Genomic DNA, 10,920 nt, shown 5'->3' on the forward strand with positions numbered 1-10,920 from the left:
ACTGTTTCAATTCTACATGAAATTGAAGGGGTTACTAATTATGCTATTTCTTTAAGATTGTCAGAAGAAAAACAGGAATGTTCTGACGTTTTTAACCTTTTACAGTTTTTGGTAGATCCCTGAGATTTTTCCAATGAACCAGTGCTAATCAAAGTCTATGGACAATAGACTTGTGATTTGCCTCACTACTTTCGATGCAACCTGCAGATCACCCTGAAAACTGCTGCTGTAACCTGTTCCATCAATAAATAAATAAACTGGATTTATGAAAAGGAGTCAAGGCCCTGATGGTATGAACTGGATCAAAAAGAGATTTTGCAAACAGAGGCCTCTGCATCTCAAAGCAGCTCACTGTATCTGGCCTGTGTCAATGGGACACCATACTCTGATGACAAGGCCCCTGATAAATGCAGTATGTTTCAGCTCTGTGTGCTTTGTTGGTGGATGTACGTTTTTTTTCCTTGCTGTTACATTTGCTGAGGGAGCATGATCTAACCCAAAAGCATGTGGAAATTAAACTGAGGTGGGCAGATGTGTGCATCATGCCTAACAACTGAAGTTAAGACTATTCCTAGTAAAACTTTGCTTTTTTTTTTTTTATCTCCTTCCCTTCCAGGTTTTTGCTGAGCCCTCCATCAGTCTGTTTGCTCTAGAATGCTGCAAGGGCAGAGAGCTGCACTTCAGTGAACCCATCAATTCTGTTTTGAACGAGGACCTTCATTTTTACACTCAGTCTGTATGGGTGAGAAGTGGATTGTAAGTATGGAAGAAATATTCTTGTCAGTTTTGCATTATAGGAGCTAGTACTGAGCATGTCTTTTCTCCTGATTACTGCCTTTTTTCATAAGATGTGTTTTACATTCTAACTTTCATTTTGAGACAATATAAAATCCTAAAATGCGGCTGAATGCTAGACCCTCATTTTGTATCAGGACCCAAAATGAACAAAAACTCTGGGCAGAGGGTGTATTTCCCGCTGTAAGAATCGTCCTTTTATCCCTATACAGTAACAAACAATAGAGCCTGTTGTTCAAGCCCAGAACCAAAAGTAAATAAATTTTGATTGCTGACTTACAAAGACAGGTAGAGTAAACTTGGACTGCCTTTATTAACTGGCTGTAAAATACCAACTATAAACTGCAGTGATTTAACTTAACCCACTGTGGTGGTTCAGTGAAGTTCGACGTGCTGATCGGCTGCCAAAGAGGCAGCAACTTCTGAGAGAAGCTCAGGACAGATCTGACAGCTGGAACAGTAATTTGCTTCTGTTATTAGTTTAACCCCCCCTCCATGAGTGTGAATACACACCCAGGGTCTTCTGTGAAAACCATTTTACATCTGCAGAAGTGACCTTCTAACCTCTTCTGTATTTCCCCCTTTCACCTTTTGGAGAAACTCCCAAGTATTCTGGCTTGGTCAGGTTTTCAGCCTCCACATCCACAGCAGCAACAAATAACTTGCAGAGTCTTGTCTGGCAACTGAGACTGACTGGAAACTGCTGTTCTTCTAATGTGACACACATTTCCTGTGCTTATTTTTAACCTTTTCCCCACCTTTTTCACATAGACAAGGCTCTAATTTTCTTGAGAGATCTTGCGGGATGACACAAAACCACACAAAATTTGAACTAATTGGGCAAGGAATTAGTGTACGCTGTTCATGGCTTAGGTCTAGCTGTTGTGATTCTTATGATGAATCAAGTCTGTTACCACCTAGAAGTCAAAACCCCTCTGTGGATATTTGTGATGACACTGCTGAACGCTCCTGAATTTTCGAGGTTGGTACAAAGGCTAAGCCTAACGTAGCTGATGCTCCAGAGCACCTTGGACTGTTTTCTTTCAGGAATTTCACACAAGTGTTTTCTTGAAAGGTTGGTTAAGGATTGAACCTCCGTTTCTTTAAGAGCAGCCAGTAGCTGTTGACTTTAGCTGCAGGCCCATAGTGAATATAAGCTTCCCCACAGAGCTTTGCTAATTCACTATAAACTCTAGTCTCTAACATCTGTGCCACTTTCATCCTGAACCCTTGCTGAAAATATAGAGTGGTCATCTGCAGCTGTTGTCTTGTGATGCCCCGGGTGAGAGGGGCAGGCAGCTGCGATTGGAGGCTGAGAACAGTATATGTGCATTCCCTGTGCTCTGTGCTAGTTTCAAGGAGGAAGGGCCTTCTTTGAGAGGAACACCTGACTTATTTCTGGTGGGAGTGCAAACCTTCATGCCTCTGTGGAGGTGTTAGAGTCTAAAGTGTGTCCTGGTAGGGAAAGTCTCTTTATGAACTTTCCCTGCCCTCTCATCAGGGGCGTGGAACTGGAATGAAATCACTTTGCCGGTGCAGTTGGCTGTAAAGGAAGGGGGATGGCTTTGGGACCACACAGCAGAAAAGCATGGGAGAGTGAGTGCAACAGCCCAGCCCCTTCTCTGTCTTCCCGTTCATTTCTCAGTATCCAAGCCAGGTTAGCTGCTTCCCTGTCTCTGGGAAGGGCCAGGGCAGAATGGTTGGGCTTTCCCTGAGCTCCTGGTGATGCTCCCTAGAAACCAGATCTCCACAGCCCATCCCCATCCCACACTGCAGATAGGCAGCCTAAAGGTTGAGGGTAGCAGGTGATTGTGAGATGTCCTAGAGGGTTCGTTTTCCTTATCTGTGATCAAGAGTTCAGGAACCTCCAAATCAGAGGTTTTTCAGCTCCTTGCCCCAAAGCCTACTGTCAGCTTCAGACAAATAACAAAGATTTAGGTAAATATTTCGATGGCATCTTGCTGCCAGGCTTGGTTACACGGATCCTTCCAGAGCCAGCTGACCACCTCAGTGAGAAATGGCACGAGCCTGGACTGTAGCTCGGCCAAGGGGGCTGAGGGCTGAGGTACTCCAAGCGTGGGAAGGATGGCACAGCAGAGGCTGCTGGTCTGCGTGAGAGCCGAGATGAGTTTTGTCTGTGTCGCTGAATGCTGGAAGCCTAACTTGGCTTCACATGGTCATTACTGTAACAGTCTTTCCCCTCTCGGTTTCCTATAAATGTCTGCTTTGAAACTGCATTTAAATGAGACTGTTCAGTGCCCCGAGAACAATGTTAACTGTGAATTCTCAGGGACTTGACGGAAAGCATCGCAAGAAAAAAGTCAGGAATGTCTTAGGAGTGTAAGGAACAGACAGGGGTGGTCAGGCTTCTCCAAATACCTGTTAGTCAGGAGGTATGGGACTTAATTTGAAGAAATGGTGATAAGCCTCATTACGAGGCAGTTCACAATTGGCACACTTTAGCCTCCGTGGAGGCCTGAGCAAGGCTGGCTGTCGGTTTCTCCAAATTACATGCAGTGGGGAAAAGTAAATTACAGGTGCTGTGAGCACCGTTTGTGGATGTTTTCTCACTGGCTTAGAGAGCAGCCATCCCTCGTGTTCTTGATAGCTGACCTGTAAAACAGGTAAGTGTATTTGCTTTGTGTTCAGATGAGTTAATGAGTCAAGCATTTAGGATTCACTGTCTGCACAACAGTGTCCTATTGATATAAACAAAACCAATCTGTGATCCTGAGGCTGCCTTTGTCAGCAACAACACAGTATTTACTGAGCAGATGCCTACATAACAAGAGACTTGTATGTGCCACTGGTGCTTTAACTCTGTGTTAATAAAGGATTCAGCTGTATCCATGGCTCAGATATATTCACTATAGGGAAGTCTGTTACAGCAACGTATAGGTTTTGGAGTAAATATTTTGTATGTGTTTTCAGACAATTAGAATAGCTATAAAAAATAGCTATAAAAAACTTTAAGTGTAACAAAAGAAAACATTGGACAAGATCCTCTCATAATTAATCTGTGCAACCAGACACCTAGTGTGGCTTCCTTGTTTCCTACTGAAACCTGCATTATTCCCCTCTGGGTTCATGCAGAGGTTCTCATATTTGGGGGAAAAAATTGGGGGTAGAGGGTGGTGAGTGGAGTTTGCAAGTTTCAGGCAGGCAAGTGGAAAACAGGTCATAATTTAGACAGAAAACAGTTAAACCACTGAAGTGGATGGCGTTTTGTGGCACGGTAATAGAGGTTTGATACTAGCAGTGCTGTGGAGAGGTTTGGGGGCTTTGAAGAGCATAGTCCTGAGCACAAGCCTGTAGTTTCATTTAGCTGTGGTTAACGTGTGGTCTTTCATGTTCTGTTTTCTATATCCAGGTGGATTGCATACGAGGGATGTAATTTTTTAGGAAAGCAGATTCTGCTGGAGCCAGGTGAGATTTCAAACTGGAATGAACACAGTGGCTGGAAAGTAATTGGCTCCCTTCGTCCTATGAAGCAGGTACTGTACGACTGTATGAGGACAATATTTTTCTTTTTGGACAGGGATTAGTACTCCAGTATCAGCTCTACCACTAGGTATAACAGTGTGCATTGTACTTCTTAAATCATGCCAAATGATGACAGCCAGAAGGACCTACTGAAAGATTACTGAAGCAGAAAATTCCTCTAGTGGCAGTTACTGAGATCTATATTAGGCTTCTAAAGGGAAATAATTCCTAGTTTCTTGGAGCCAAGTTTTGGTTTTCCGAATGGCTCATTAGCATGTTCTGTATATGCTCTATTTTTACACTTTTGCCATGTAACAATAATAATGAGAAAACCAATTCTACATTGGCTTGTTTCATAATTAACACAAATGGAAGCAAAAGCAAATTTTATTGTGCAGTAGCCTGGATTTCCAAAAGAAGCAAAGCTTATGCAGTCCAGGTTTCCCCTCTCTGCCTCACCCCAAGTAATGCCAATTGCAATCTCATTCAAAGATTCAGGTCTCAAAACCACAAAGTTCTTAGGAGCTCCGTGAAAGGTAAATAGAGAAGCAAGACTGAGATAAATGCCCCTCACTCAAGGAAAAGCAGGTACAATTCTGCTTCTGTGCCTTTCCACATCAGGTCATCAGTGACACACATAAGCTCCAAACCAGTGAAAGCAGATGTTGCTGCATGCCCAGCCACCCAGCGGTGGGAGGGCAACGCCCGGGCAGAGGAAAGAACAGGGGAGGCTGGCCCGGAACGTGAGCAGTAACTCCACTGGAAAAGAGGTTTTGTTAGCTCTGCTGCTCACAGGACAACTTGTTTCCACTTCATGACAAATGCTGCTTTATTTTTAAACATCAGATTCAACTGGGGAAGTGTCACAGTGAACAGAAATAATCTTTAGCATTAGTTATGCATTATCTGCCCCGCCTCCCTGAAAAGTAAAGGAGTTAGGGGTTTGGTTTTTTTCCTCCCAATGATTTGTTATTCCAAGAAGTTACAGTTTCTTGAAATTCTTTGGAAGTGGTAACTACCAAAGGATCCCATTTTGGCTCTGTTTTTGCAAATAATAATAATGAAAATTATTTGTGCTGATCTTAAAAACAGAATTCTCTCTTCAGCCAGCAGTCTGAAGAGCTTTTGTATTTCATGGCATCCTTTTTCACACTGCCACAGTAAGTAGTGTTATAAGTCCTACACCAGCTTCTGAGGTTTGTGTGATTATTTTTTTTATGTGGCATCTGGTGTTTGTGTGACCTTTTTTTTTCCTTGGTTTTGGTTTAAACCTTGCAAACTGAGGGCTTCCTTGAGTTTATGCAGTTAGCTACCTGTGCTTGACACTTCTGTGGGCATATGGTCATTTTTCTGAGACTGGAGTAATACTACAAACCTGCACCAGTTCATTTGTCTTCTCTCTGGTTCCATTACAGATTACAAAAACAGTCAAGTCTGCCAGTGCAAGAGATAGTGCAAGAAAAAGCAAACCATTTGAAACTCATGCAAAATGAGACACAAAAATTTCGCTGTGACCATAAAACAATCCCTTCCTTGTAAAGAATAACTATACACTATACTAGTACACATTAGTTTATGGATGCTTGGTGGGGGAGAGGCTTTTTTGTCTGTACCTTAGGGTGTGTTGTAATATGGAAAAAAAGGAGATTCAAAGCTCCCGGAAAAAAAACTATGCTTGAGTTGGCGTTCCAGCAGAGCTACCCATTATAACTCACTGATCTCTATTTGTGCCAAAATCAGTAAGTAACAGAGCAAAAGCTCAACCTCTACAAAATCTCCTTATTTCTTGAGTAAACTGAGTAAACAGTGATGCCAAGCCAGTACCCTGATTTCCATGTCTGTTCAAAAGCAGTGGTGTAACTTTTTTGCCATGCATTCCAGTTAATGGGAGCTGAAGTTGCTGGGTATGTAACTCAGTAAGTTTTGTGTCCTGAGAATAAAAAGTTTGTGGATTACAGCCCCTTTACTGACCTTGGAATGAGGGAAACGTGCTGAACTAGAGATATTTGTATATCCCAGGAATTAGTTCTATAGACATAAATACATTTTTTTAAAAAGACCTATCTGCCATTGTTGCTTACAGCTGTCTATCTGCCTGTGAAAAACACTGCTGCTTTACATGCACATTTGTTTCCAACAAAAAAATTATTGAACACCCTCATCTGAAACTGGAAATGGCACATATACTTTAGAAAACTGATATAAGATGGAGGGGAGGCATTCTCACATCAACTTTCTTAATTTCTGTGTTCTAACTGTCTTCCTTCCCACTATTTCAGCCAGCAGTGTGCCTCAGAGTGAAGAACAGAGCCCAAGGTAAATATTTGACAGTTGCTGGAAGCCTAGCAGATATAAGAGCAACATCAGTGTGCACGTCTCCATACAATGGCAAGAATACCCAGATCTGGCACTACTGTCGTGGACTCTTCAAATCCAAGGTGAGTTTCAGGAAGCTGGAGGTGGGCGGACTCTGTCACCCGCTCTCCTCTCACCTTCGCTTCCTGCTTTTACCGTAGGCTAGTGTTAACACCCAGATAGCTTTTGGCCTCTCCCATGCGTCTTAAACCAAAACTCTTACAACCTACATCCTCCTCCTTTGTATAGACCGATGAAGTCTGTCTGCTTTGGCAAGTTGAACTACTTTTCGCATCTGTCTAATGGGACTGATTGTTCCTGGAAGTAGAAACCTGGTTTTGTCTAAAGTCACAAGTTTAAGTTCATTACCTCTAAAGAGTTAAGAGTTTCTCTGAAAAGTAGTATGTGAAGAAAGTAAGTGATTTTGAATTAATTCTGCCCTTGGTAGTCTGTTATTAATATAAAAAGATAATTATTTAACATAAGAAACACCTGAAGGAAAAGACCACCCCCTTTGATAAGCAGCTGGTCAGCTGCTGAATAATCTGTTCCTAGCTTGCCTGCCAGGCTTGTTCCCAGCTCTGGCACAATGCCTGCAATATGCTCGGTGCCTGACACAAAAGTAAGTCAGACACAAAACCGAGGCTTTGTGGCCTGGATCTCATTTCTCTTCTTGTTTCCTAGGCTAACAATGCCTGTCTGGATGTCATTGGAGGCAGAGATGTGCCTGGGGCCAAAGTCGCTCTCTGGGCAGAACATGGGAAGGACCGGCAAAAGTGGAGGCTCAATGAGGATGGAACCATCAGTTCATACCTCAGCGAACAACTGGTGCTTGATATTAAAGGTATTTTGATAAACAAACTACTAAAACCTCACATGTTCTAAGTGCATTTTTGATTGAAGTTAATTGCCATATTCCAGCTCTTTTTGTACTTATGGTTAAATACTGAATCCTGTCTTTCCTGTTAAGTGTATGTCCACTTGCTTGACAGCGGGACAAGAAAGAAAAGGGCAGGCAGGAACCTTACACTTCTGATCTCAGATCAAGTCAACTATTCAACCTGAGGGAGTTCAGTAGGGCTGATGGCAAGAAATGCAAGTTACAGAAGACAAAATGGTGAAGAAAAAGTAACCATGGAATAGATATGACTCAAAGAGAAAAGTGCTCACTCCTAATTTTTTCAGGCTGGTTAAAATTGGCATTGCTCAAGTCCTGTCCCTTCTAATTATCCATCATGGCAGAACCACCTCACGGGAGAATGCCTGTTCCTCGCACGCACGTAATTTGTTCAAGCCCTGCTGCTGGCCTCTAGGGTTTTATCCCAAGGGGAAGGACGTGGGGCCGGGACTGCAGCGGCTGGTTGCAAGGCTGGGGGTCTGTCACCTTCTGAGGGTGACAGCCTAACGCCCCTGCAGGGCTTCCAGACCAGGGTGAGGGCACGTGCCCCAGGTGAAGTCACCAGCCTTTTCAGTGAATGTCCTGCTGGCTGACCTCTGCAGCTCATCTGACCTCTGCAGCTCAAACTTGCTGATAATTAATTCTCAGCCCCGTGATGTTGAAATAATAGAGCATTCCTGGCTTCCAGAACTAAGGAGTTTAATCACCATGACTAATTCATAGTTACTACAAAGCCATTAAATGCAACTTGTGATACTGATGGCAACTCTTAAGAGTACCAGAGAGCTGTGCTGCCTCAGTTACTGCAAAATATAATGTTGAAGGCTGGGGGGGGCAAGATACCTCTTGATAGCTCTTTAGAGCACTTATTTCTTTCTTTTAGTGGATTTTTATTTATGATATAATGATAAAAAATGTACTGTCATTTCTCTGCTACATGTATTCAAGGGAGAGAAACATTATTTTAAGGACTTCTTAAGGTTGTGGCTGAAATGGATATGCCACACCAAGTAATCTCACATGTATCTGTGAGTCTGTGTATTTCTACTATAGCTATGTGTGCCTTAAAAATCCAGACACACAGCGGGACCTCAGTATCTGCCAAAAGCAAAATCTCTTTAGAGGTGTCATTTCTGAGCACAAAGGTACCTTTGAGGAGTGAGGTTTGTGGTTTACTCTGCTTCCTAACTCACAGAGCTCCTCAGGGCCTAAGCTGACGGGTGACAGTTTGGAGGAGAGAAACATACAGAGGCAGAGAGCGGGAGACACCAGCCCCCTACCTCATGGAATTTCTGTTTTTCGGCTACTTTTCCTACTTAGTCACACTTCTTAAAAGATTATGCATAGACTTTTCTGAGCATTTCTTTCTAAAGTTTCTCCTTCATTATTTTGTTTTTAAGGAGGAAATTATTATGACAAGAATCACATCATTATGAATCAGCCAATAGATGACAAACATTCACAAAAATGGGATATTGAAATATTGTGAGTAAAACCCACCGCACAGATGGACCTTGTGTGGGTTATTAACACCCAAAGGGGAAAAAACCCCAAACTACTGAAGTCACACACCACTGGAACCTGGAGCAGCAACTTCTACTTTCCTTCATACCAAGCACCAGTTGGTGCTAAAACAACTGAATTTTGCACAAACGTGGAAGATGGGAGGTTGATCTGATGTCTTTCTGCAGGGACACTGATTCTTTAAAGGCCGCTCCTATGAAAGTCACTATTACTCTTCATCTGAAGTATTAAAAGTAAATGCAAAAGACTAGACTTAAGTTTTGCAGGGTATGAACTGCAAGAGATAATATGGGAAAGGCTCTTTAGAAATGCTGTCTTTACCTTCCTCTCAAACTGAGGGAAGCTCACTGAAGAATGAATGCACTGATGAGCTTGAAAGAGGTTGAGTTGGACTTTATGTCCCAAGTGAAGCTGTTCAGGCTCCAAGCAATCCCAAAGCTCAAACCATGTATCTTGCTACAATGCAATTTATTCATGAAGACAACTTTGAACAGAAATTGCCAGCTCAGCCTGTGAAGAGGCAACAGAGAAAGCCCCACTTCGCCCTCCTCCTCTTACTGGTAGGCCTCTGTCTGCCATTGTTTTAACAGTGCCGAATTTCCAGAATCAGGAACTGGTTTTGCTGACCCCTGGCCTCTTTCCAACCCATGACATCATGAGTTACCACTGAAGCTCACCTTTAACATGGAGCCATACGTGCATGTATCAAAAGAGGAGAAGTGGTCCTGGGTCAGGCTAGACTTCCACAAGGGCTAGCTGCATTTAGAGCAGTCGTGATTTTAACTCTAGCTGTACTTCGTTTTGCTGTATATAGATTAATTTAATACAATGTAATTTGGTCATGCCACCATGTCTTCCTTCAGAAAATACTTCACCCTAGTCTGTATTTTCAAAGGTGCTAGCAGCCTGCATTTCAATGCTTGCTTAATGTTAAAAGCACAGCATAACTGCATGTTAACCCTGCTGTGGCTCATCAACAACGTGCACATCTTAGCCCAAAGGACGAGGACTGAGACTAGTGGTCCAGACCTTGGCATGCCTGTGCTTTCCTCGGTTGCAGCACTGTGCAACCAGCCTACTAGCTCTCACTTGAGCCAGACAGAGCCCAACACCTTATTGGAGTGCAGTTCTTGCAGGCTTGAAAAGCGTGTTCCTCGCTCAACACTGACAAATACGAAGGAACCGCAGAGAGTTGTAGGGCTGTGAACACCTGGCATGGAAGAGAAGTCCCTTAGATCCCTGGTAACTTCATTTCAGCAGCACTAAATTAGTCATCTACTTCACTGAAAAGGTAATATTTTTTTTCCTTATTTGTATATTCAGGGTATGTATTTCTATAACTATTTAAAGAGTTTAGGTTAGCTAAAGACAGATATTTTAGTTTCCAAAAGCTGTAACTATTCCAGTTGTGCATTCAAACAGGATTCATCCCCAAACAAATAAAACCCTAAGTTTGCCACAGAAATAAAATAATGGATGTCTATTTTTGTATGAAATAGAGTTCTATATAGTACTATTTAAAAATGAACAAACTATCTACTTGCACTTACTATTTTACATTTTAAAATTATCGTAAATCTGCTGTTTAAGTAACAGATCTTCAAATGTATGTATATATTTTTCCAACTAAAGTACCTGTTCAGGTTTTTTTATGTAAGTCAGTATATCAAGTGTTCTGCATGTGACTTGCTTTCCGTATGAAATTTTTAAAGCCTGTGTACCAAGAATGACTAAACCATATTTGGTGTGTCAGTGTTACATAACAAAGCAAAGCAGGCTTTTGTACTCAAGAGATCTTGAATGTAAAATGCAAAGCATGTATATTTTAATTGTATAAAACTTTTTTTAGGAGGAACATTTTGGTA

At 42.2% G+C, this 10,920-nt stretch overlaps 1 protein-coding gene across 6 annotated transcripts in view; it reads left to right on the top strand.

Annotated features, from left to right (window-relative positions):
* Positions 1-10,910, top strand: part of CRYBG3 (crystallin beta-gamma domain containing 3) — a 91,739-nt gene extending 80,829 nt beyond the window's left edge. For 5 of the 6 annotated variants that reach the window (XM_074812392.1, XM_074812402.1, XM_074812412.1 and 2 more), the window contains 5 exons: positions 617-756; positions 4,166-4,289; positions 6,558-6,716; positions 7,318-7,477; positions 8,932-10,910. In XM_074812392.1, the coding sequence (XP_074668493.1) occupies positions 617-756; positions 4,166-4,289; positions 6,558-6,716; positions 7,318-7,477; positions 8,932-9,020 (672 nt within the window). In that variant the 3' untranslated portion in view covers positions 9,021-10,910. Of the gene's footprint in view, positions 1-616; positions 757-4,165; positions 4,290-6,557; positions 6,717-7,317; positions 7,478-8,931 lie in introns of those variants that run through there. The other variant, XR_012621622.1, reaches the window with a different exon arrangement.
* The last annotated feature ends 10 nt before the right edge of the window (positions 10,911-10,920 follow it).

Source organism: Strix aluco, chromosome 2 (assembly GCF_031877795.1).
Source record: "Strix aluco isolate bStrAlu1 chromosome 2, bStrAlu1.hap1, whole genome shotgun sequence".
Classification (NCBI taxonomy): domain Eukaryota; kingdom Metazoa; phylum Chordata; class Aves; order Strigiformes; family Strigidae; genus Strix; species Strix aluco.